This window comes from Apodemus sylvaticus, chromosome 16, assembly GCF_947179515.1.
Source record: "Apodemus sylvaticus chromosome 16, mApoSyl1.1, whole genome shotgun sequence".
Lineage (NCBI taxonomy): Eukaryota > Metazoa > Chordata > Mammalia > Rodentia > Muridae > Apodemus > Apodemus sylvaticus.
Window position 1 is genome coordinate 61,030,340 of NC_067487.1, and position 27,653 is coordinate 61,057,992.

At 43.8% G+C, this 27,653-nt stretch overlaps 1 protein-coding gene across 1 annotated transcript in view; it reads left to right on the forward strand.

Annotated features, from left to right (window-relative positions):
• Window positions 1–27,653, forward strand: part of Mccc2 (methylcrotonyl-CoA carboxylase subunit 2) — a 74,067-nt gene that overhangs the window by 7,895 nt on the left and 38,519 nt on the right. The window contains exons 2-6 of the mRNA XM_052159875.1: window positions 8,695–8,761; window positions 14,978–15,062; window positions 16,124–16,225; window positions 18,751–18,878; window positions 21,027–21,139. Coding sequence (XP_052015835.1) covers window positions 8,695–8,761; window positions 14,978–15,062; window positions 16,124–16,225; window positions 18,751–18,878; window positions 21,027–21,139 — 495 coding nt within the window. The remainder of the gene's footprint in view (window positions 1–8,694; window positions 8,762–14,977; window positions 15,063–16,123; window positions 16,226–18,750; window positions 18,879–21,026; window positions 21,140–27,653) is intronic.

Here is a 27,653-nt window from a genome sequence, read left to right on the forward strand (position 1 = left end):
AGGCACTTGCTGTACAAGCCGGACACTAACTTTTGAGCCCCAGAACTCACATAAAGATAGAAGGGCAGGACTGAGTGTGGCTCCAGATGTCTGCCATGCTAGTAATGAGAAATTAGCCAGGCAGTGGCAGCTCACGCCTTTAATCCTAGCACTTGGGAGGCAGAGGCAGGCGGATATCTGAGTTCGAGGCCAGCCTGGTCTACAAAGTGAGTTCCAGGACAGCCAGGGCTACACAGAGAGACCCTGTCTCGGGGAAAAAAAAATCTTAGGCTGTGTATGGTGGTGAACACTTCTAAACCCCACCACTTGGGAAAGTTGGGGCAAGAGGAGCGGGATGGGGGTCCCTGTCTTGCACTGACTATATGATGAGTTCAAGACAGTCTGGAATCTCTAAAGATCCTGCCTCAAAACAAGAAAAGGCTGGAGTGCTGGGAGCCTCCCAGCCTGGAGAAGGGATCTCTTAAAGCCATCTGGTGATGGCTTTAAGTCTGAGGGTCTCAGGGTTTTCTAGCTCTCTAACTGTACTGAAATGTTGATGATAACTTCTAAAACATTCTAAAAACTTTCTTGCTCTTTCTGAGGGTGAAAGATGGCTGTCTTAGGTGATTGACACCTGCAGCCTAACATCGGAGGATTAAGCAGTGTGCCCTTTGTTCTGTCTCAGCCTGCTAGTAATGGGAAGTCACAAGAAGAAAATGGGACGCTTGGAGAAGTGGTTATAGAGTTTATTACTAAGTTGTGAAGTTTCCTATGAAAGCTATCTAAGGGGAAAAGTGGATAGATCCTAAGTGGGGGAAGGGAAAATTTCTTCTAAGTGCGGAACGAAAAAAGATTCTAAGTGGGATTTGGGCGGTGGTGGCGCACGCCTGTAATCCCAGCACTTAGGAGGCAGAGGCAGGCGGATTTCTGAGTTTGAGGCCAGCCTGGTCTACAGAGTGAGTTCCAGGACAGCCAGGGCTATCTATACAGAGAATCCCTGTCTCTAAAAAACCAAAAAAAAAAAAAAAAAAAAAAAAAAAAAAAAGATTCTAAGTGGGAAAGGGGAAAAAATTCTACTTAACTCTAAGTGGGGAAAGGCAAAAAGAGAAATTGAGAGAGAGAGAGAGAGAGAGCCCTTCTTTTTTGTCTTCAGTACTTATACATCTTAGATCAGAATACATGGTCACATGTTACAAAGTTCATCATAAGTTTACACAAAAAATCAAATCATAACTTGACATAGAAGTTTACAACAGAGACTGTTTACATGCACATCCATTAGGAGTAATTATCTAGCTAAACATCCATCACCTGTCTCAGCTCCACAGCTTTACTGAAGGTTTAAAACCATAGCTAAGGTTTTTTGGTTTTTTTTTTTTGTTTGTTTGTTTGTTTGTATGTTTTTGGTTTTTGGTTTTTGGTTTTTTGGGTTTGGTTTTTTCGAGACAGGGTTTTTCTGTATAGCCCTGACTGTCCTGGAACTCACTCTGTAGACCAGGCTGGCCTCGAACTCAGAAATCCGCCTGCCTCTGCCTCCCAGAGTGCTGGGATTACAGGCATGCACCACCACCGCCCAGCTCATAGCTAAGTTATTAATGAAGTTTTGTATAGATAAACCCAGTCAATATTTTATCTTCTGTTCTAGCACCTATAATAAATCATTAGTTCCCTTTTTATGACCTTTGGTTAATTGTTTTACAACCTCTTGGAATGTGCTCTGAATAGGAGAAAGTCTGGTTATCATCTAAGAGCAATTCTGGTGACACTTGGGAGACGGCAGTTATTTTTGTTAACAAAAATAAATAAATTTTGTCTTTGCAGTTTTGATGATCAGAAAAGGACCTAATAGCAGACCTATTATAAAAGAGCGTAATAGTAACAGATATAATTTTAGAAATTCTTATAGGATCATCGTTAAAACTTAAGTCATCTATTTGTCTACATAGCATTATTGTAAGACAGTTTCATCTTTGTGGATCTGCAGAGAACTGCTCCAAAGGGGTGTGCTACTACTTTTGATTATTATATATGTTTAATAATGACAGGAAAAGCATATTAATAGCAGGAATCATTCCTAAAATGAGTCCCTCACAGCCTTGCTTAATAAGGGCTCACCTGTCGCAGATTTTATAATAATCTGAAGCAGGCCATTTCAGGATGATCACCTGCTAGTACATTAGCTTGTCCCATTATGGCTCCTGACGCTGGAGAGATGCTCAGTGAGTGAGAGCACTTGCTGGTCTCGTAAGAACCCAGATCCAGTTTCCAGCACCAACATGGTGGTCCTCAGCCAGCCAGAACTCCAGTTCTGGGAGATCTGACACCTTCTGATCTCCGAGGGCACCAGGCATTCATATGATGTGTGTACATACATGCATCTTACACAAAACAAACACACAGATAAATCTAAAAGAAGTTAATGTAGCAACAAGACAATAACCAATGTCTGATCTCTCGGGACCTTGGCTTGTAGGCAGCAACTTACATAAAGCAAGACAATAGAGGCCCAGCCAGGGTAAGAGATGGTGTACAGAGACTGTGAAATACTCCCGGAGCACTGCCTCCGTCTGCTCTCTGCCCTGTTTTCCTCACACAGAGCAAGCCACGTGTTCTTCCTGGATTCATGTCTTCCACCACCACCACAGGGCACTTTGAAGACCTGTAGTTTATTTGTTTTTCCAGGCCAGTTTTCATGATGTAGCCCAGGCTGGCCTTGCTTATCTTACCTCAGTGCCCCGTATTGGCCATGGGCCTCTGTGCTTGGCCCTTTTCCCTGTTTCTTAACAAGCGGTTGCCTTAACTAGGGTAAAGATCTCGAGCCTCGGTTCTCAACCTTCCTGCTGCTGCAATCTTCTAATACATTTCCTTATGCTGTGGTGAATCTCAACCATAAAAGGATTTTCATTGCTGCTTCATAACTATAGATTTGCTACTGTTATGAATTGTAATGCAAATGTCTGTGTTTTCCAATGGTCTTAGGTGACCTCTGTGAAAGGGTCTGTCTACCCTCAAAGGGCTGGTGACCCACAGGTTGAGAACCACGGGTCTGGAGGCTGGCTAGCTGGGGTTTGGATGGACTCTGCTCTAGATTGGGCAGCCTGTTGCTGCAGAGATTGTACCTTGGGTCTGGGGTACTCTGACAGAGGGCACTTGGTTTCCCTGAATGTGTGTGAACTATTCTCATCAGCTCTGCACTCTTGTGTCTGTGGTTTGCAAAAGAGAGAGAGACAGAGACTCTCTCTGGAGTTGCAATACAGGTGTGTGATCTCTACAGGAAGAAGAGCAAGTTGAAGGGCCGGGGAGGGTGCATTAGAGGGAAGATCTACAAGCAGAGCATTTGCAACGATGGTAGGAAGAGATTAAAGAAACACATTTGTAGTGGGAAAGTGGGAAATCTCCTTCCAAGTATCTGGCAGAGCATGACTCTTAAACTTGAATAGTTAACCAAATATATTTATGTATATGAAACTCCCAATTACATAATGTCAGGTTACAATGATAAAAGTTTTATCCCAATATTTCTAACCTCTCAGCACACCAGAAACACATCTGACACCATCTGCACATCTCCTCCTCGGCTCCCTCCTGCAGCTCCCAGGCTCCCTCTGTCTCCGCCCCTCCTTCTCTTAGCTCCTCCTCCTCTCTTAGCTCCTCCCCCTCTCTTCCCTCCACTGGCCTCTCACTGCATCAGTGTGAATGGATAGGAAATATCTTGCATCACACATTGATCGATAGGGACCACACAGCTCTTACTGTGTGAATTCCTATTTAAACTGTAGACAAAACTGTGGAGCCAAATCTGGTAGAGGGGAAAGCCACGATATGGGATATTTGGTGAAATTCACAGATGAGTGGTATGCAAGAATAGTCAGTCCTCTTTGGGCATGTAGAAATTACAGGTGAATTATCAGGTCTCTGATTTCCTGCAAAATAATTTGAGAATGCCTAGGTGCTGTGCTTGGCTGTAATTCCAGCAGTCAGGAACCAGAGGCAGGAGAGCCTGGCCAGGCCTGTAGGGCAAGATATTGTTTTCAGACTTTCGTTAAAAAGGAATGGACTAGTTTTTTTTTTTTTGTTGTTGTTGTTGTTGTTGTTGTAAACACTTTGTAATGATGTCTACAGACTTCATTTTGGGGTGTAGTTAGCAATGTTAAAGATGAGCTGTTTGGTCTTCCAGAAGCCAGCCCATAATTTGCTACTTATGGTAGTTTTTCTTCACCTTAAATAAACTACACAATTTGAAAACAAAACTCAAATTAAAAAAAGAAGGAAATGTTTGGGCTGCTCTAGTCTTTTCTGTTGTATCTGAGGATCTCCATCAAAGTTAAGTTATCGGCAATGCAGACAAGGTACAGGGGCGCTGAGACTGCCCGTAGGACCCAAACGGCGCAATCTGCGCAGGTGCGCCTCTTCTTTTGCTCCTCTGGTACCGTTGACTAAGTGGGGCTAGACAGGAGAGTCCCATCACTCCCTGCCGTCCCGTGATGCTCCTTCTGCAGTTTGTACCACTGGTAGTGTCCTGATGCCTGAAACCATTCTTTCAAAGATTCCAAGAAGAAGCAACTTCCAAGTTTAAGTAACTGTGTGTCCAAAAGTAGTCAAGTTGACAACCACGAACTGCCTTCACAGCCCCTCCACCCACACGCTTACAGGCAGCACCGATTAGACAAGGTGGGTTATATGCAAGTAAAAATAAATACAAAGAGGACAGTAGGTTGAGAGGCAGACATGTACATGTTCTGAGAGAAGTAGATGGAGGTGAAAGGAATATGATCAAAGTGCATTATATAATATATGATAATATAATTAATGTATCCTCATATATAATATCATATACAATATATGATATTCTCCAGTGTAAATAAAATACTAGATTTTTAAAAAGTGTGTATCACATGGTTATAATTGTTCCTCATTTTTGCTGTGATTGTCTTACTGTTCCTAACTTAAAAGGTTAAACTTCCTCATGGGTCCATTTGTAAGGGAGCATTCAGTACTGCCCATAGTCTTTGGTACCTGTGGGATGTCTGTGGTCATGCCCCTGAGTGCTAGGGGGCGCTGCTCTGTGCTTACTAGAGAAATAATGTTACATATGGTGGTAGCTGGAAAAAACTTTCTTTTTCCTTTGTCTTTATTAGCTTTATTATATATATAAATTTATTACTGTTCTGTATGTTTGGTGTGTGTGTGTGTGTGTGTGCGCGCACCATGGCAAGTGTGTAGCAGTCAGAGGACAATCTTGTGGAGTCAGTTCTTTCTTTTCTCCTCTATGTAGCACTGGGATTGAACTTGGGTTGTCAGCAAGTTCTTTACCCTCTAAGCCATCTCGCTACCCCAGCTCTTCAGTTGCAAACTGACAGGATTATTCTTTGGCATGCGTGCACCTTACTGAGATACTCAGTATGTGGGTTTTATCAGTAGTGGTGTTCTTTTGTTGAACATGGGGACAGGGACATATTCAACCTTAAACTTGGAAACACTCAAGGCCCATCTTTTCCAGCAGTGGATGTTTTCAGAGTGTCTTTTAACGCCGACTAAAGTTAAGAAGGCACAAGGGTTGACAGTTTGGATGAAGCTTCCAAACTTTCTAGAACTTCTTTAATCTCTGAGTGGGTGAACTGCAGAGAGTGCTCTTGACATTGGCAGAGAGGGAAAGTGAGATCTCAGCCACTGGGTTATTGAAGAGGGCTTGTCACCTCAGTGACAGCCTTTTACAACTTATAGGAAGCCTTCTCATCAGTTAACTTTTGAAATTAATACAGAAATCACTATTCAGAGGCTACCATGTTTCAATCTGTTTACCTACTGCAAGCTGTTCTATCAGAGTAGCTTACCGCTAGGACTTACATTGTTTCAGTTTGCTTGTTTGGGACAAAGTGTTACTATGTAGCCCTGGCTGGCCTCGAACTTGCTATTCCTCTGCTTCTCCCTCTTGAATGCTGGCATTATAGGCATCATATATCCAGCCTAATATTTACAATTTCTTTGTGGTGAAAGATATTAAATTCCATCTTCTAGCACTTTTTGAAAGATGCAACACATATATCATCTATCATTGCTCCACTGTGCAACAGAACTAGGAACTAGTTCTCCCATCTAATTATAAATCATAAATGCCTATTGACATACCTTTTGCCATTCCTCTCTCTTGAGAAAGAAACCTTAGGATTTGGGTCTGTTTCTTTGTTTGTTTTAATATTTAAGCATTAATTAGGTGGTTTTAACCCTTTAGTGAGCAAAAAAAAAAAAATTGGTAAGAATGGTCCACAGAGTCTAGAAAGGTGGTTCAGTGTCTAAAGTGCTTGTCATCAAGGCTTACCACCTGACAGTGGAAAGAGAGAGAGGGAGAGAGGCGAGAGAGGGAGAGAGGCGGTGGGGAGAGGGAGAGAGAAAGAGAATAAATAAATGAAAATAACTAAAGCACACAGCTGAGGTACACAACTAAAAGTGTGTCTGTAATCAACTCTTTCCACCTAGTGGCATGTCGAGGAGTGAACAGGAACACTGTCAGCTCGCCCGGAAATGGAGGTCGGGCTGCTGCACCTGTCCCTGAACTGCACTGCAGTGGATGCGGCCTGAGGTTATGATGAGCTCTTTGAGGAGAGGCGTGAGTTTCAGGGGCAGACATGAACATTGCCTTTGGCTGCATCTCTGGCAGGTAGCCCTGTCTGCCACTGACTGGTTTATCCACCCGAGGCTTGTCCTGCCTCTGTGCCAGGGCTCTCTTGGATGACAAAGCAGTCCAGGACAGTTCTGGACAGTTGTAGACACAGTCCTTGGTTTTAGATGGTTCTCTGGAGCTTCTGCATGGCCGCTGTGTGTGACTTCACACATTTGAGGTCTCACTGCTCTATTGCCACCTCTTGGCCGCTGGCGGAACAGACGTGCTCTGGGGATTTGCTTCAGGCCGCAGCTCCGCCTTGTCTCCTGGGTTTAATAGTAACAGGGCTTCTGCTCCGGTTCCCCTGCCTCGAGATATGACCAGCAAATACTAGACAGTCAGGAAGAGCCCTGTGGGAGAGAGGGGTTTGCCCTGTAGCAGCCTCCTTTCTCTTTGGTAATCTTCATGAGCCAAACCTCAGAACTGTGATTATTGTTAGTGTTTTTATCATTTGAGTTGCAGGGTAGGATCATCCGAGGAACTTCAAAGCTCTGAACACCCAGGCAAGACACACAACCCCTGACAGACTGTGGGAGCAGGAGCAGGCATCAATATTCATCCCTCCTCATTTATCCATCCATCCATCCATCCATCCATCCATCCATCCATCCACCCACACATCCATCCATTTGCTAGAAGCTTTCCAGTAAGCCCATAGTAGGAGTCCGGTGTGGAGACAGTGTTCCAGACAGCATCTTGAGCCAAGTTCCTAGCAGGCCCTTCGGGTGCACTGGGCCACTCAGAAGGTATCTAAGCTGTGCAAATATACAGTTTTGCTCTTAGTGGTTTGTTTGTTTGTTTGTTTTGACTCCGGCTCTCTCGTAGCTCTGGCTAGCTTCAAACTGTGTAGTTGAGGATGACCTTAAACTGGATTCTCCCGCTTCACCTACCTCAGCCCAGTTTCTCTTTCCTCCCACCCACCTACCCCTCCCTCCCCACTGGACTTTGTTATTAAGTATCCTTATCAACAGTGAAATGTTCTGCATTGGTTAGAATCTCAGGATAGTGACTGTTAATGGTATGGGACAAAATAGAATGTCAGCAAAACAGCCAGCCAACTTCTGACCCTTAAAAAGTGTGTTGTCAAAACAGAGGCTATGGTGGTGCACATCTGTAATTCTTACCTTTGGGTGGTAGGTAGGTAGGTGCTGGAGGATCCAAAGTTCAAGGTCATTCTCTGCTACATATTGTGTTTAGGCCAGCCTGGGCTAAGTGAGTTGCTGCCCTCCCCACCCAACAACAAAACACCCTCCCAGGTGGCACTTGCCTTTAATCACTGCAATTGAGAGATAGGCAGATTGATCTCTGAGTTCCAGGCTAGCCTGGTCTACATAGCAAGTTCCAGGATAGCCAGGGCTACACTGACAAGCATTGTTTCCAACCCCCCCCCCAAAGTGTGTGTGTGTGTTGTGGTGGGAGAGCAACCATAATCAATTAAATGTAGTAGGTGTTTAAAGGAGAAAGGAGTGGTCAGAACAGTACTGAAATGAAAGAAACATGCTTAGGACTTAAAAACAGGGCTCATCCTTGAAGAAGCAGGTCAGAGGGGTCAGTGGTCCTAAAAAAAGAGCTGAACACATGGACAGAAGTTAGTCTTTCTACAGGATGGAGTGCGCCAATTTGGAATGGGCACATGGTGGGGGTGGTGATGGCCCTGTGTGGAGGTCACACAGAGATGGCATAGGTTGCTATTTTTCTTTCCCTTTTTGCAGTATGGAATTGAACCCAGAAATTCCCCTGTGGTAGGCAAGTTCCCCACCTCTGACCACACTCTCAGCCTTTGATTATTTAAAAAAAAAATACATTTACGTACTATTTTTATGTGTATGCATTTGTGCCTGAATAAACTAATGTTCCCTGAGCTCACTGGAGCCCACTGAGGCCAGAAGAGGGTGTCAGATCTCCTGGTTGTGAGCTGCCCTGTGGGTGCTGGGAACCGAGCACATAGGCACTCTAAACAGCTGACTCTTTTTCCAGAGCCCTTGATATATTTACTGACTCTTCGGTTAATGATAATGACTTAGAACCGACCTCCCTCTGTGCTTCTGTTTCAGGAGAACTATGAGCAGATGAAAGCTTTAGTGAGTCAACTTCATGAACGAGCCCAGTATGTGAGACTAGGTAAGTGCCTGCCTGCCTGCCTGCCTGCCTGCTTGCCTGCCTGCCTGCCTGCCTGCCTGCCTGTCAGCCTGTCAGGTTGATATGTACCCCAGGCTGGCCTTGAACTCATTGGCTCTCCCAAACACTGTGAATTCAGTCCTTGGCTACCACTTGCAGCTACAAAGGAAGATTCTTAGTATAGTACAGATGTCTGCTTTAGAAGGAGCAATGTGATTGTTACAGCCCTCATTCAAAATTCTCTCCCCAATATCCTCACAGGCAGACTCTGTTTTGCTCATAACCTGTGCTCTGAGAATATTGTTGCAATCTTAGGAGTTACTATGTCTGAAAGACAACTTTCATCTGTTGAAGTAGCTAGAGAAGTAAAAATATAAAAAGTATCATCTGTGTTTGTTTTCTTTTAGGAGTTTATTCAGGAAAGGTAACTGGCTCAAGGCTGGTGAACAGAGGCCACCTGAAGTTGCCTCCTTCTTGTGTACTGTGTTAGGAAAGGAAGAACCGAATGTTGACACAGGAAAAGTGTTGAGAGAAGTTTCCAATGTTCTGTTACTAAGCACTTTGATTTATGTTAAATTCTTGAGATTAGGTATCTTTTAGTTTTTTTTTTCTTTTTTGTTTTTTTTTTTGTTTGTTTTTTTTTTTTTTTTTTTTTTTTTTGTTTTTTTTTTGAGACAGGGTTTCTCTGTGTAGCCCTGGCTGTCCTGGAACTCACTCTGTAGACCAGGCTGGCCTCGAACTCAGAAATCCTCCCTGCCTCTGCCTCCCAAGTGCTGGGATTAAAGACTTGTGTCACCACTGCCCGGCTTTTTTTTTTTTTTTTTTTAACAGAGTTTCTCTGTGTAGCCCTGGCTGTCCTGGAACTCACCAGATGGCTTCAAACTCAGAGATCCTCTTTCTGTGTTGGGATTAAAGGCGTGTGCCATCACTGCCTGGTGTGACCAGGCGCCTAGACTGGACTTCTCTCTGCAATGTCAAGGGTGACCTTGGGCTCCTGGTCCCCTGCTCTCACCTCCCCACCCCCAGGTGCTGAGATTGTAGGCACGCACACATGCCTGGCTTATGTCACTGGGAATGGGGTCAGCATTCAAACAGCTACATCCTTCAGATCATCTCATTCTTCTAATAAACTTTCAGTCTCTAGTTTTTATCTAAGGTTTATACTTAAATTTAGGAATGAGTGTGAATCATAAGTACTTTAAATACACATTTCCATTTTCTTTTAAGTTAATAGAATATGTACAGAGTTAGTAAAAGGGAACTGAATATAGAAGCAGATAAAATAGAGGTCTTTACAAGATACTGCTCTGCCATTTTACTATAGCAGAATAGTCTAAGTGAGTGAAGTCTTTGCAGAAAGACTCTTGATGTGCTATGGAAATGAGTAAACTGCGACCTTCTGTGGCCAAGAACAGCCACAAATATAACCCATTACAAGATCATAAACTTGATAACACAATTTCCATATGCTTGAATAACTTTGTAGATGACAGTGTCATGTTACAATATTAAAAGGTTGGCTGGCCCTTTAAAAGGCAATGTTTTTAGAAGGGCTGGGTTTGTGGCTCATTGGTGGTATGTGTGCTTTAGCGTAGTCACCTCTTTACCCCAAAAAGACTAAACAAGGATGCAGATAAAAGCACTTTCTCTAGAAAAAGAACCCACATACTTGCCAAGTTAAAAAATCTATGGTATTAGAACAGATAACTCCATGGTTACACCCATCCTCAGTTTGGGTTTCCTGGCTCCTTGGGACAGATGGCTTTGAATCAAGAGGCATCCAAAGTCATGTGATATGGACCTGCTGAGGGTGGTAGGTTCTTGTAAGCTGCAGGGGAAGGCTGGTGGACAGGTGAGACTGGGAGCAAGGGTGGCTTTAGCCATCACAGTTTCTCCTAGAATTAATTGTTCTGCTATGAAATTGTAGTGGACATTATGTCAGCACATATTGTGTTAATTATTAAACCATATTAAATATTCTTTTTTAAGATTACTTTATTTTATATATATAATTTTGCCTGCATGTATGCCTGCAGGCCAGAAGAGGGCACTAGATCTTACACAGGGCTATGAGCCACCATATGGTTGCTGGGAATTGAACTCAGCCCCTTAGGAAGAGCAGCCAGAGCTCTTCTGAACCATCTCTCCAGCCCAATAATTTTTTTCAAAGATTTATTTATTATTACATGTACGTACACTGTAGCTGTCTTCAGACACACCAGAAGAGGGTGTCATATCTCATTACGGATGGTTGTGAGCCACCATGTGGTTGCTGAAATTTGAACTCAGGACCTCTGGAAAAGCATCTGGTGCTCTTCACTGCTGAGCCATCTCTCCAGCCCCGAGCCCAATAATTTATTTGTTTTTTTTTTTTAGAGCATTGATTGGTGTTTTTCCTGTATGTGTGTCTGTGTGAGGGTATCAGAACCCCTGGAATTAGAATCGCATACAGTTGTGAGCTGCCATGTGAGTGCTGGGAATTGAACCTGGATCTTTTGGAAGAGCAGCCAGTGCTCTTAACCACTGAGCCATATCTCTCCAGCCTGACTTCTGACTTTGAAATTAATGCAATTTCCGAGAGACAGGACTCTGTCAGTTTCAGACAGGAGGAGGGGCAGATGTTGGGGGTATGCCCTTTAGCAAGAACATGGCAAAGGGAAGACTGGGTAGTAGGTGACTCTTGCTCTCCTTTTCATGTCCTCCCCTCTGTCCACATCCTGTCAGCTTTCTTCTCTGGCTTTACTGTGTTTGATCCTCCTTGTTTTTAACCTGTCAAACACGAAGGTGGCAGTGACTCCTCCATTTTGTAGGCAGAGAAGGGATGACCCCCGTGGTGCTGTCAGAATACCCAGACCAAGTATTCTGATTAAGCCGTGCTCATCGATGGACTGTGAGTGGTTTTGATCAATTTAGAAGTGCTTTGTTTTTATCCTGTTTTAACTTTATATTTTTAATCCTGAGGAAGATGTAGATGGCTTTGGTGGTTGAGTCAGGGGGCTCTTGTATTTTTTTTTTTTAACGCATTTTAAATTGGAAGGCAAATTCTACTCATGTTGTCTTCCAATGAGTGTCCCTGACCCCTGGTAGACAGCCTTCGAAAGAAGCTGGGATCCTGCTGTGAAATGTTTCCTGATTTCAGGGATGCTAACGTGTGACCATAATGCAAATCTTAGAGTCAATATGACTTGATGAACGGCATGTAAGAGCTTGGCAAAAGTGGCCATAAGGGAGAGGAGTGTTTTCAGCTCAAAGTCTGTGAGAATGAATGGGTTTTCATCCATTTGTTAATTCACATTAGAATGAAATCCTACTCAGGCTGTTTCTGGAACAATCCTTCTGCTTCAGCTTCTGAAGGACTGGGATTACAGATGTAAACTACCTCATCAAGCTAACATAAAAATGTAAGAACCATCTTTGGAAGACTAAGATGCTGTATTGTGCTGTCATGTGGTCAGTTTACTGTGGAGGAGCCAGACATGGAGGGATACGTCTGGAACACGAACACAGGAAGTAGAAGCAGGAGGAGGATGCAGAGTTCGTGGGTAGCCATGGCTCTGTAGCAAACTAGAGCTGCATGAGACCCTGTCTGAAGAACTAAAATGAACACACACTCACATACACACACACAAACACACACACGTGCACACTCACACACACACACACACACAGGAGCTTCATTCTGTGCTCATCGAGTCTGCGTCAGGGATAACTCACCTTTGGTTCTTTATGAGACCAGAATATTACCAGCTGCTGTAAGACACTGAGCCACACCCAAGAGAGAGCTGAGAAGGAGTGATGCTCTCTCAGTATCCTTCCCATCTCCTGCTCTTTGTGGTCCTTCTCCTGCTATTGGTTCCTCCACCGTTGGCCCCTTTGTAAGCACCCATGTCACCCAACTCTCCAAAAGCGTTTACATAAGCCTTGTTTGCTTTGCTTTACTTAAAATTCACATTGGCACTTCTCTTGTTTGTTTTTAAATATTGAAGTAAATTAATGTACAATGAGCTGCCTTGAAGTATGTGGCTGGAAGCGTTTTGACCCATGGATCGACAACAGAATCGAGATAGCATCCCCTAGATTTTCTATTCTTCAACAGAACTCCTTCATCCCTCTCCTGCTGCCCCTAAACACAAAGCAATTTTAATCATACTATCTTACAACTAACTCGTTTTGAAAGAAGAAATAATTTGTGATATAACATTTTTGTAATTTAAGTAGAATTACTCTTAATTTTCTGTTTACCTCTTCAGAAGAAGGGAAAAATTCTTCTTGCAGCCAAGATTCCTGATTTGAAAAATGAGACCATATTTGGAAGTTTGTTTGACATAGGTATGAACATAAGGTCTTATCTAAATCAACAAGGAAATGGCTATTTTTAAATTGTTTAAATTTATTAGACAAAGGCAGCTGTAGCTGTGTTCAGATGAATTTAGGAGCCAGGCAGTTGGTGGTGCACATCTTTAATCCCAGCACTCAGTAGGGAGAGGCAGATGCATGTCTAAGTTCGAAGCCAGCCTGGTCTACAAAGTTAGTTCCAAGGCTGTCCCACTGAGAAAGCCTGCCTCGAAAAACAAAATAAATAAATATATTAATTAATTTGGGGCAATAATAAAAATAAGCATTTCTGGCAGTTTGGGCTTTCTCCTACCCTGTAGCTGTGGCTTGCTTACAGTAAGCAGGTGGGGGAGGAGGGACTCACAACATTCAAGTCACTGATGTCTTGGCAGTCCTGCAGGCTGGCTGGTAAGGCTTGGGTCTCATTGGTCTCAAGAAGCCTCATTGGCTTCTGCACTGCTCTTTGGTTCATGTAATTTTGTCAAGGTTCGGGAAGTGTTGGGAAGTGTTCCACAGAAGACGGGCAAGTGGACCGTGCCACCAGACAGAAGAACTGATCAGGCCGAGGGAGCCCTAACCCCGTAGTAGGCGTGGAGCCAGCTCCCCACCAAACTACCTGCTCTGGACATGTAACCATGACACCCCACTGAGAGGACCATGACAGTCAGTCCCATAGCATAATAAACTGGAGTTCTTCATGCTAATGAGGGATCTAGATACCCCCTCCTCCTACCCCTGCAAAAGTGTTCAGCCAGTGAGCTTCCCTTCCTGGTTCCTTCCTGCAAAACCTGAAAGGGTGTTTAACCTCTGGTTCACCCTGAGTAAGGTATATGTATTTACATTAGCCATCAAATAAGGCAAGGATCGCCATAGGAGGAGGCCTTCTTCATAAAGAGCCACGCCTAAATCTCCGGAGAAGCGTCACTCGGAACTAAACCGTGTTCCACCCATCCAGACGCTGCCTTCCCCTTCCTGCCTGGCTAATGGCTGCCCTGAAGGGAAGTGTGGACCTGGGACTCCTGTTTTTTAACTGCTAGTGGTGCTCAAACGACTGGGAACTACAACAGTTGTCCCAGATTTCACTGTTTCCCGCCCGATAAACATGGACCCCCGTTACTGACTGCGTTTTGGCTTCCCTGAGCCGCATGCGGGTGCTCCGGGCACCCCTGTGCTGAGGCAGATAGCCGATCCCGGAGGGCACCTGCTAATCACTGTGGAACGATTTCCACTTCCCCATGTGCAGACCTAATGGCCACTCTAGGCAGTTTGCACGTGTCCAGCAAGGAGAGAAATTTCCTAAGTGTGGCTTTTATCTGGTCCAAATGAAAAATAGGAACAGTATGGTACGTGGTTTTGTGGCTGTATTTGGTACATGTGAGGCAATAAGGCAGCGTGTGAGTTCTAATCAAAATAGCATGCCATTTCCTTAGACAGTGAATTCAGAACATGTATGATATATTCTCTAGGATCAGGGATAGACTGGTGTGTGTGTGTATGCACATGCTATTAAAAAATTCAGTTTATTTACTGCAGAAAACTGGCATCTGATACATCTAGGGATTAAAAGATAATCAGCTTTTTCATTCAGTCATCAATTTGCTCATTTATTTATTTGTCTGTTTGTTTTTCCTGATAGGATTTGTCTGTGTAGCCTTGGCTGTCCTGGAACTTTCTCTGTAGAGCAGGCTGGCTTCAAACGGAGAGATCTGCCTGCTTCTGCCTCCCAGGGCTGGGATTAAAGGAGTGTGCCACCACCTCCTGGCCCACTGAACCCTTTGTAAAGTGCCGTGTTTGGGGTGGAGCATCTGTGTGTTCATAGCATCCGGTGAGATGGAGGCCTGCTTCCTGTCCATCTGCTCTAATCTAATTATGCTTCTGTTGTAGGAGGGAGTGAGAAAGCCCGAGCACGGCACACGTCGAGAGGAAAATTGTTACCCAGAGACAGAATCGACAATCTCCTAGACCCAGGGTTGGTCCCGTGCTTTCTACTTCAGCGTGTCTTCTGTCTGCACAGTCCCACCGACAAATGGTTCTAAATTTGGGTTCCTATAGTGTCTTAGTTAGGGCTTTACTGCTGTGAACAGACACCCTGACCATAGCAAGTCTTATAAAAAAACCCAACATTTAATTGGGGATGCCTTAAAGGTTCAGAGGTTCAGTCCATTATCATCAAGGCTATATCTTTATCCCACCAAATACTTTTTCTTGTGGTATCCATGTTTGGATGAGAGCATGCATGCATAAGCCCAGGTGCAGGTGTGTCACGGCACATGTGACAGTCAGAGGACAGCTTTAAGGAGTTTCTGGTCCTCTACCATCTTACATGACCCAGGGATTAAACACAGCAGGTGGTCAGGCCTGTATGCAATGCTTCTACCTGCTGAGCCATCTTATAGCCCCCCCCCCCAAGCACACACTCGGTTATGCAGATATATATCAGATGCCTGCATTAGAAAAACAAAACAAAAGCAATCATACCAAATCTAGCATTCTAGAACTCCTTTTCCTCCATGGTATCTTGAACACACGTGTAGATGGAGGACGGTCCATATATATCTATCGTCCACTCCATTTACTGGAGTACTGTCCACATATCTATTTGCTGGGTATGAGCCTGGTACCTCAGAACAGAGTGCTTCTGGACATCCCAGATCTGCGGTTTACTACCCGCGGGACCTTAGACTATAGGCTGGGTTTTGGTTTCCTCTTTGTCGAATGAGTTAGTGTTTATGAAGCCCATAGAAGAGAGCCAGGTACACGGTAAATGTTACCTGTTGTTCCCTTTCTATGGTAATATACACATTTGCATAGCATTTCAACAATAAGTTTCAGTATTTTATGGTAGCCGGTTATATGGCTACACCATATGAATTCCTATGAAATTCTTGTCTGGTCTTATTTTAGAAATCTTTTTGGTAGATTTTTATATGTAACATGCATTTTTGAAGAACTGCCCTCTTAAAAAAAATCTTTGCATTCTTAATTTTAAATACAGATGTTTAATATAGACAACATCCTTTCCCCCCTTAGGTCTCCCTTTCTGGAATTCTCCCAGTTTGCAGGTTACCAGTTGTATGGCGACGAGGAAGTCCCCGCCGGCGGCATCATCACGGGCATTGGGCGAGTGTCGGGGTGAGTGTCTCACCTGTGCTCAGTTGTGAGGGGCTGGAGCGGGGTGCCTGCCTCACTCTTGGTGTGGCATGGAAGCTTGGTGTGCTTGGGGACGAGTGCCCCACAAGTGTGTTAAGCTCATCGGTGGAGCTCAAGAGACCACAGATTGAAGGGAGAAAAGTAAAATTCAGCCAGAGTTTCTGATCCGACTCAGGCTTCCTCGCTTCCCTCAGATGCGGGATTTTTAAAATATTTTTATTAAATTTTATTTTTTCCATATATATGTGTGTGTGTGTATATGTATATGTATGTATATGTATATATATGTATATGTATATATTTGCTGTAAAATCATACTTGATACTGTTGAATGTGTCCAAACAAAAAACATTAATTTTTTTAACCTTTTTTTGTTTTGTTTTGTTTTATAAAATCCTTTAATCAGGATCACTAGTGTTATTCTTTTTTTTTTTTTTAAGATTTATTAATCTTATTTATGAGTACACTGTAGCTGTCAGAAACACCAGAAGGTGGCATCAGATCCCACTACAGATGGCTGTGAGCCACCATGTGGTTGCTGGGATTTGAACTCAGGACCTCTGGAAGAGCAGTCAGTGCTCATAACCTCTGAGCCATCTCTCCAGCCCACTCTTTTAATATTAATTTCCCCTCTCTTTCCATCCCTCCCTCCCATCATCTAGTTCCTCTCCCTTCCCCGCCCCAAACTTTCTTCCTCTCAGGGATATCAACCAAACATGGCATATCAAGTTGCAGTAAGACTAGGCACCATATTAAGGCTGGCCGAGGCAACAGAAACCAGTGACCAGATGTCCTAGCGAGCTGGGATAAAACCAAACGCGCCTGGAAAAAAGAAAAGAGCCGATTCCTAGTGATGTTCTGCTCTGCTCGTAGACAGGGGCCTGGCACCCATCAGAGAGGCTCCATCCGGTAACCAAGGGAACCGGATGCAGAGCCGCACAGGCAAACATTAGGCAGAGCTCAGTGAGCACTGCAGAAGGCGGGGAGGAAGGATTATAGGAGCCGGAAGGGTCAAGAACACCATCAGAAAAACCACAGAACCAGCAAACGTTGGCGTAGGAGTCCACATTGTATTCTGATCATATTCTGTCCCCTTCCCCAGGTCCTACCCACACAACTTCGTGGTTTTTCTCTCTTAAAAATAAAGGAAAGGAAGAAAAGAAAACAAAAACCAGACAAACTAAAAAATAAATAAATAAAAATAAAAATCGGACTGGAGAGATGCGGCTCAGTGGTTAAGACCACTGGCTGCTCTCTCAGAGGCCCTGTGGGTTTTTCAGTGCTGAGATTAGGACCGGTTAGACGCTGGGACTCTAGTCCGCCCAGTGTTGAATGTGCTTCTGTGCTTGTGTGTGATGCTGCCGTTACCATTGTCAGTGCTGAGCCAGGACTGTGTGAGCTCCTCTTGGTCCTCACTACAGCCGAGTGAGAGAAGGGTTGTCATTGTCATCACACTGAGCAGAGAAGGACACAGGTTCAGAGAGGCAAATACTTGCCCAAAGTCAAGGAAGGGTCCTCCCTATCATGGAAATCCATAATTAAAAAGATATTATACCTCCAGTTACAGTGACAGTTAACACCTGGAAGCAATGTCCCCCCACTACCTACCCCCACCTCATGGGCATGTGAGCATGCATGCACTCACACACGTGCACACACACACACACACACACACAGTCATTATACTGTCGTAGAGTGGGGTTGTCCTATGAAACAGCTGCCGTCGTCTTCAGCAGATCAGCTGTGCCTGCTTGCTCTCCACCTCTCAGTCAGGTCTGAGGCTGTTGAATTTCTCTGTGAAGGTGGTAAGCTGGCCACTGACCTCCCGCTGAGATCCCAGCAGCTCCTCCCTGCCATCCGCAGTGGCCGGCTGGGGTGTAATGGGAACGGAAGTGCTCAAGTGCTCGTGTATGGGCCAGGCTGAAGGGATGCAGTTATGGGGAAACCTGGTTCACACACTCTCTTACGCTCTGGGGTGGTGCTGCTCGAACCATGTGCTTGAAAACAGAAGCAGTTGCTAAAGGAAACTTTAGTTCCAGTATCAGATCATGGATAATGGACGGGCAAAGCCACACATGCGCATTACAGTATTTCTGTGAACCAAGCTTATTTCTCCTCTGTAACATGTCTGTGTGTAGATTGATTAGAGACATATGCCACGGTGCTGCGTGTGGTACTGGCACAACGCCCAGATTTATAAAGATAATTAAAAAAAAAAAAAGGAACCAAAAAAGAACCAGGCTGAAGTGGCTCAGGTTAATGTCTCAGGAGGTCTAACAGCTCTTTAAAAGCCAAATGTGAGTGGGTAATCTTGTTAAAGGTAATCATTTTCTTTCAAATAAAGGGACCTGCACCATGATTAAAGAAAACTTGGTTTTCCAGCGAGAGGCTGTCAGCTAGTGATCGGCAGTAGTGGTATGATAGATCATATGTCTTATAAAAAGCTTACTCGCCTTCAGTTTTGCAGAAGTCTCATAGTCTCTTTCAATGGAATTTCTGCCTTTCAGAGTAGAGTGCATGGTTGTGGCTAACGATGCCACCGTCAAGGGAGGCACCTACTACCCGGTGACTGTGAAGAAGCACTTACGGGCACAAGAGATTGCGCTGCAGAACAGGCTCCCGTGCATCTATCTGGGCAAGTCACAAGCGTGCTGTGAACTGTTTTAGCTTGTGAAGTGGAAGACTGTGTGGAAGGCTGTGTGGATGCCATTGTTACTGAGTATTTGAAAATACTGCTGGTTCCTCCTGCAGTTAGAAAGAAATATAGTGTTTGCTACGAACTGCTGTGAAGGGTTGCTAAGAACTGTCCATTGTACACTGGTACATTAACAGTTTGACTTGTGCTAGCTTTTCCTCTGGATATTTTGTTTTTGTGTTAACTATAATTAATTCAGACTATTAAAAATAGCTAATATTTATAGATCTCTTGAGAGTCAAACATGATGTTAAATCCTTGAGTATTGCATAATTTGAATAGATTGTAATTTAAGGTGCAGTGAATTTCCAGAGAGAGTCAGTCTTCATGTGAAAGTTAAATACATTTTCATTAAAGGCTGTTTTGAACAGAATCTAAAAGCAAAGCAATTTAGAATTGGCACCTTCTGGATACTGGCTTAGTCTGCCAAAACTCTAGTACATAGTACTCATTTACAAACGTGTAAATATTTGAATAAGTCATAATGTAGATTTTTTTCTTCTTTTTTCTGAGAAACTGAATTTACCTAATTGACACATAAGGTGAATTTCTTTGAGCACATAAAAAATAAAACTGCTTGGAGGGGCCTGCCAGTCACTACAGGGGCTGGAACATTGCTTCCGTCTTCAAGGAGGCCATATTTTATGGAAGACAGATGCAAAGTATTAAATAATAAAAGACAATGATTAGGCAATAATAATACTAGGTATAGGGCTAGTTAACTTCTAATTCTTTCTTTCTTACTCCTTTTTTTCTTTCTTTCTTTTATTTTATTTTATTTTTATTTTGGTTTTTTTGAGACAGGATTTCTCTGTATAGCCCTGGCTGTCCTGGAACTCACTATGTAGACCAGGCTGGCCTCGAACTCAGAAATCCGCCTCTGCCTCCCAGAGTGCTGGGATTATAGGCATGCACCACCACCACCCGGCCTTCCTTCCTTCCTTCCTTCCTTCCTTCCTTCCTTCCTTCCTTCCTTTCTCTCTCTCTCTTTCTCTCTTTCTTTCTTCCTTTCTTTCCCGCCCTCCCTCCTCCTCCTCCTCCTCCTCCTCCTTCTTCTTCTTTCTCTCTCTTTCTCTCTCTCTCTCTCTCTCTCTCTCTCTCTCTCTCTCTCTCTCTCTCTCTTCTCTCTATCTCCCCCTCCCCCCTCTTTCTCTCTTTCTTTCTTGACACATGGTCTATGTAGCCTTGGCCAGCTTGGATCCTCCGGCCTCTGCCTCCCGAAGGCTAGGACTAAAGACGGTACCACACCTGGCTCCAAGTTCTAGGATTAAGACAGCACCACCCCCGGCTCCGAGTTCTGTACACTCAGAGCAGATGCTGGACTCAGGCTTTGTGCACACATGACCCCACGTCCTCCTGCAAGCTCCATGAAATGGCTGCTACTGTTTACCTCATGCCTGAGGAAGGTGCTCAGAATGGCCTGGAAGCTCACCTTTGACCTTACAGTCACAGCTACGAAATAATGAACCCTGTTTTAAGACAGAAGTCTTCCTGTGTCACCCAAATTGGCTCCCAAGTGGTGCCGGGGCTGTTGTACCTCACCACAATCTGTAGTAAAACTAATCTCAATACTTAGGAAGCAGTATTGGTTTAGGAGGATCATAGTTTGAGCCATACAGCTAAACCACATAAATAAATGAATAAAACGCAAAGCCCCCCACCAAAAAAAACCCAAAACAAACAAATAAACAAAAAAACCAGAAACAGTGCAAGAAAGCAACATAAAAATTATCCATGAATCCTTTAATGTTTTTTGTGTTGATCTAGGAAGATGTGTTCAGTTCCACTTGCAAATTCAAAATTCATGGTGTTTGTAGGTCTTTTGCTGCTCGTTTTTTTTTGTTTGTTTGTTTTTTGTTTTTTGTTTTTTTTTCCTTTCCTTTGCTGCTCCTTAAGGGACAAAGTCTCCTGAGCTCGTCCTATGGAGCCTTGAACAAGGTTGGGAAACCTAACAGGCTGACAGGAAACCTTTTAGTTGCATTGGGGGACCGAGATTCTAGAACACACTGGAGCGAGGGGGCAGGCTCTGGGGACTGGCACTGTGGCTGTCTGTCCACCATGCTGACTTCTCTTGTTTTCCTTACTCAGTTGACTCGGGAGGGGCCAACTTACCTCGGCAAGCAGACACCTTTCCAGACCGGGACCACTTTGGCCGCATATTCTACAATCAGGCCATTATGTCTTCCAAAAATATCACACAGGTAATTTCTCATTGGTGGGAAATAGTATTATACTTTTGTTTGTTTAAACCTTCAACTTCCATTGCTACCACCCAATCCAGATGGATTAAAAAAAAAACAAATGAACAGAATTTAGTCAGGTGAGATGGCTCAGAGAAGTAAAGTCTTAACCCCAAGCCCAACGACATGACTTCAAGCTCTGGGAGGCTTGGAAGGAAGAAGAGACTTTCTCTTGAGAGTTTGCCTGAGCTGCACATGCAAGGCATGAAACCATAGTCCTGGCTGCATACAAAATAAATAAAGAAATGCAATAAAGCATTTCATAAAACCAGAACTTATTATATAACGTAAGAAAGTTTTGTAAGGTTGTCTTCAGTTCAAATGTATACTAACTGCAAGCACGTTCCTGAGTTATAGTGAATGTTAATTACCCAATGTTAAAGAGATTTGAAAAGGAAGTCATGTCTTTAGGACTGATCTATTAATACAGAGAAAAATTAGTGTATGGGCAAAGAGATACATAGAGATAAGCCCATAAGAACATTGATTATTAGAGCAAAAGATACCTAGCTCATGGTCATCAATAGAAGATTGATAGTGGTGTTTAACTGTTCAAGCCAAAGAACTAAAATCCATGCATCAGCATGAATAAACGTCCAAGCTGTGTTGAGAAAAATCAGTAGGTGAATTAGAGCCAGTATCCGTGCATGTGACAGCTGGGTGCATGAAACCTTACTGTGTTGTGCTTGTGTGCAAGTGTGCATTGGAGAATGTCACACACAGTTGTGAACAGTGTGGGTGCCCAGGAGGGAAAGAGAAGACAAGGGTCATTCATGAGGAATGTGGGAACTTAGGTTGTATCTGAAATATTTTGTCTAATCGAAGTTCTCAGAGTGTGTGAATGTAAACTCTTTATAAAAGGTCTTGCTATGTGTAATCACATTAAGGACTCTGAGAAGAAATGAGATGGTTCTAGATCCCCTGGGTGGGGCTCAAAGCTGATGGTAAGTGTCCTATTGAGACAAGGTACACATAGGCATCCAGAGAAAGCAGCCAACTGACTCTACAAGCTGTCCTGACTTTGGAACACATGCAGTCTGTTCTGGATTACAGCCTTCTCCAGGGTGGCTGGAGACCAGGGTTTTCACTCCTGACCGTCCTCTCCCCTCTCCCCTTCCTGCCCAGAGGCTTCTCACTCTGTGTAACTTCTTTATGTCACCCTTTGTCCTTTTCCAAAACCTTCAGCCTCACACCGAGTTCCATTATCCTCCCTGCGTTTTTAAAAATTATCCCCCCAGTCCCACCAAGAAGTTGAATACAATTTCAGGTCATTGCTTGTTACCTCGTGTGGACACCTGGCCCTCCACATCTCTGCCTCTAACTTCAGGGGTGCTGCTGTCTCTGTGGGTTTTCTGCTAATGCCTTGGTATAACACAGAAATGTGTATGTGGTTTCTGCCCCTGGTTCCTGGTTAGGAAAAGCCTCGTGTCTGGTCTTTGTCCTGTTTCTAAGACAGAAGTCCTAAGACCCTTGTAGATAAGGGTGCCAGGAACATCTTTTATTTTAATGTTTGGTCTTTGATTCCTGGTGCAGAGCTCCTAAATCGCTCAGGCCCTTCTCCCTCTGAATCTTCTGGAGGTGATGATCCCTTGTGCCTGCATGATAAAGCCGCCATGCAGCCCCCTCCTGCAAAGCCCTATGGATTTCAAGATCTTCCCACTTATTAAACACATCTGAGAGCCGGGAGGATGGTGACCCATAGCTCCATAGAGACAGAGGTGCTCAGAATTCGTTCAGGCCCAGCCTGTGTGCTTCCATCTAGCTGTTTTCTGTGGCCTTTATTTTATTTTGTTTTTTATTCAATATATTTTTTATTTACATTTCAAATGACTTCCCCTTTTCTGGCCCCCCACTCCCCAGAAGTCCCATAAGCCCCCTTCCCTCCCCCTGTTCTCCCACCCACCCCTTCCCACTTCCCTGTTCTGGTCTTGCCCTATACTGCTGCACCGAGTCTTTCCAGAACAAGGGGCCACTCCTCCGTTCTTCTTGTACCTCATTTGATGTGTGGATTATGTTTTGGGTATTCCAGTTTTCTAGGTTAATATCCACTTCAGCAAAGTGACAGGTTATAAAATCAACTCAAGCAAATCAGTAGCCTTCCTATACTCAAAGGATAAGCAGGCTAAGAAAGAAATTAGGGAAATGACACCCTTTATAATAGCCACAAACAGTATAAAGTATCTTGGGGTGACTCTTACCAAACATGTGAAAGATCTGTATGACAAGAACTTCAAGACTCTGAAGAAGGAAATGGAAGAAGACCTCAAAAAATGGAAAAACCTCCCATGCTCATGGATCAGTAGAATCAATATAGTTAAAAAGGCCATTTTGCCAAAAGCAATATACAGATTCAACGCAATACCCATCAAAATCCCAACTCAATTCTTCATAGAGTTAGAAAGAGCAATTCTCAATTCTGTGGCATTTATTAATTAACCAGCATGCAGACGTACAGCATTTGCTTGAGTTCGGTGGCCATTCTAGCTCGTTAAGTGCAAGGAGAGGGAGTAGTGAGAGCTCCGAAGCATAAAGCAGGGACAGTCGGGCAGACCCTAGTTCTATCTCCAGATCGTGTTGAGCTGAACTGACTAAGGGACCCCCCCAGCTGGTGTCCAGAGGAGAACTGATTACTTGGTGTGGTAAGAACTCCCTCCCTCATCTAATGGCAGAAGTGTTCAGTGATTACAGGAGAGAGCAGGAGAAGCAGTTTTCTAGGCTTGTCTACGTGGTGCTGTCTTCTGATTCTTTTGTGTGCATGTGTGAGTGCCTGCGTGTATCTGTGTGGACCACCTGCACGTCTGGTGGAGGCTAGAGACGGTGACAGATCCCTGGGAACTTGAGTTGCTGAGCCCGGCCCCAGCCCCTTTCTTATATTTTGTTGCTTAAAATTGTGGCTTAGCGTGTTTTAAAAAAACTCTTTAATAGTTTCTTATGTATATCAATTATCTCCGATGCTATGCTTTGGATAAGGTTTGTCCCCCAAAGGATTTTTTGCTGGAAACTTAGTCTTTAAAGGGCCAGCATTATGGTGGGGGGGGGTTGGGGAGGAGAACCTAGTGCAAGGCGCGTTGGTTACGGAGCCCTGCCCCCAAAATGGATTAGTGCAGGAGTGGGTTGGTTCCTTCAAGAATGGATTCATATTATTAAAGTGTGAAAGTGGTCTCTATGGTCTCACACATCCAGTCTTGTCATTTGACCTTTTTTCTTGTGCATGTGTTTTTCCGCTGTGATGCCACCTGACATATTGTGATATAGCTAGAAAGTCCTCATCAGAGACCAAATAGGTGAGGTTGCCCGATCTTTAACCTTCCAAAACCTTGAATGGAAAATAAGCATTTTTTTTTAGTGTAAAATATCCAGTCTCAGGTATTGTATTGTAACAGCACAGAACAGACTAAGATATAACTCTGGTTCCAGTATTTGTGCATTTGACAACAATCAGTGGGTGCCTCACTCCATTTCTATTTTCTACCCTAACATTGTTTTGGTTTTCTTTTTTATTTAACAATATTAACCTCACCCATTGTAGGTCTGTTTATCCACTCATCTCTAAGAATATATCTCTTACATTCTTATCTAGGTCATTTCCTATATAGCCTCAGATATAAAAATAATGTTGACAGATAACTAGACCTTTCAGGTTTAACATTTGACTATTGCTTTGTAAGAAAAGTGACGTTTTTAGGTCAGAATATTTATCGTTTTTGTTCTTTGAGTCTTTAGTTGCTATTTTTAACTTTTCTCTCTAGATAGGTCCTGGCTGATTTCTCATACTTTATTGTTGGTTGGTTCTCTGTAAAACTGAGAAATATTTGATGACTATTTCACATATTTCCCTAAGATGTTCATATTGTTAAAAGACAATCTCCTGTAACAGTTAAAGCAAATGCTAACACACTGACAGGCTGCAGCCTATCTTGTTTCCTTACGTGCCCCACCCCCAACCCTCCACTGGGGTTTAAAGACCTCAGAGGTTGGGGTCTTTCTGAGCTCCTGCCCTGAAGCTGCCTGTGCACACTCAGGACCCCTGTTGGTCCGCGCGGGTTGCCAACTTCTTCTGTATGGGGTTTATAATCTTTAGCAGAAGATTCACTCTCCTGTTAATTGTGACTGCCAGCTAGCCAGCCATAGTCCACTTGCTATCGCTTGGTCCTTGGTATAGAAACTGCTTTTGCTCTATGCCCAGCTGCATCAACAGCTCCGAGTAGACTTCCTTTTCTGTTGAAATCGACTTCATTTATTGAGTGATGTAAAAGTTCACTTTCTCTGGCTTCTCATCCCCACTTTCTGTTTTTCCCTATTTGCTCTAAATTTTAAAGATTTTAGATGGTTATCAGGGAACCTCATCGCTTCTCCGCCTTTTGGCTAAGATCAAGTGTATCACGGATCCCTCTCTTATATGTTATCTCTCCCCTCCCTTCTCCTTGCTGTAGCTCATTAGTTTTGAAGGTTACTTCAATAACTGCCTTCCTTTCAAGCATCTATGATCATTCTGAGGACCTTAAACAGGCAGATCCTGTTATTTTAAAAATGCATTCCTTAAAGACCAGTAGAGCCTGGGGCCTGGGGAATGAAAGTAATGTTGCATCAAGGCTCACCAAACTGAGGCTCTGATAAAAAGATGGAGGAAGAGGCATTGTGGGTAAGATGGACTTCAGCGCTCTGTGTACATTTCATATCTGTTGGCACAAGTGAGCATGAGTACCTCGGAGTTAGCAGAGTGTGGATCTGTCAGCGTAAGTGACAATGATCTGAACTTCTGGCCAGGTCTTCAGCTGGGATGTGCACCTAGAGTCTTTTATCTGCAGGCCAGAAGAGGGCATCAGATCCCTTTATAGATGGTCATGAGCCACCATGAACCTCCCATGAGCTACCTGGGAATTGAACTCAGGACCTCTGGTATAGCCACCTCTGCAGCCCCAATGACACTTATTTTTAATGTAATGATGAGAACAATGTGATACAGACAGTATTGGCTTTTTTCACAATTCCTTTGAATCCAATGGCAGCAAGATGGGGGAGGCTTAACTGAGGAGCTTTTCCATCCAGCGCTGGGTCTCTTCCCCTGGCTGTTGTGTTTATCTTGGTATGTATGAACGTGGAAAATGACTTCAACTTTGCAGTGAGATGCAGGAGGTCCAGACTTGACAAGGCTTTTCAGAATGAGGTGTAAGACCTCCCTGACAAGCCTCTACGCTGACTCCCTGGCAAAAGGTTTGCACTGAACTGCCTGCTGGGATACATTGTGTCGTTCATTTTGTTATAATGAGACCCAGTCTCTGTTTGCCAAGGGAAGATGGGCAGAGGGTCATGGATTTGTCTGAAGATGTCTTGTGTGATTGCCTGTGGCTTTGTTTCTCAGACACCATACTCGTAGAAGTGACAAGGGTTGTCTCTGTGGGTTAGTGTCATCATGGCCGCCTTCTGCTTTCTTGCTCATGGTGTAAGTCAAGGAGTCATGCTGCACCTCCTCTCTTGTATCTGTGCTGCATAGCAGGCGCCCTCTCTAGTTATGGGGGAATATTGCCTCTCTGAGTTCTTGGGGTTTATCGTTGTCTTGATAAGGGTCTCTTGCTGCCCCCTTTAGCACAGTACTGATGATGCACCCATAGTGCAGCTGTGCATTTTATGATATTTTAGTTCTTTTTTTTCTTTTATTTCATTTTTTTATTCGATATATTCTTTATTTACATTTCAAATGTTTTCCCCTTTCCTGGATCTCCCTTCCCCGAAAGTCCCATTAGCCCTCTTCTCTCTCCCTGTTCCCCAATTCACCCCTTCTCGCTTCCCTGTTCTGGTATTCCCCTACACTGCTGCACTGAGCCTTTCTTTCCAGGACCAGGGACCTCTCCTTCCTTCTTCTTGAGCATCATTTGATATGTGAATTGTGTCTTGGGTATTCCAAGCTTCTAGGCTAATATTCACTTATCAGTGAGTGCATACCATCAGTGTTCTTTTGAGATTGGGTTACCTCACTCAGGATGATATTCTCCAGTTCCATCCATTTGTCTAAGAAACACCTCACACCAGTCAGAATGGCTAAGATCAAAAACTCAGGAGAAAACAGGAGCTGGTGAGGATGTGGTGAAAGAGGGACACTTCTCCACTGCTGGTGGGATTGCAAGCTGATACAACCACTCTGGAAAGCAGTCTGGCAGTTCCTCAGAAATCTGGGCATGATACTACCGGAGGACCCCGCTATACCACTCCTGGGCATATACCCAGAGGATTCCCCAGCATGTAATAAGGATGCATGCTCTACTATGTTCATAGCAGCCCTATTTATAATATCCAGAAGCTGGAAAGAACCCAGATGTCCCTCAGTGGAGGAATGGATGCAGAAAATGTGGTATATATACACAATGAAGTACTATTCAGCCATTAAAAACAATGAATTCATGAAATTCTTAGACATTTTAGTTCTTAGTAGAGAGTGGAGCAGAATTTTCTCTGCAGTTCCAGACACTTTGGATCC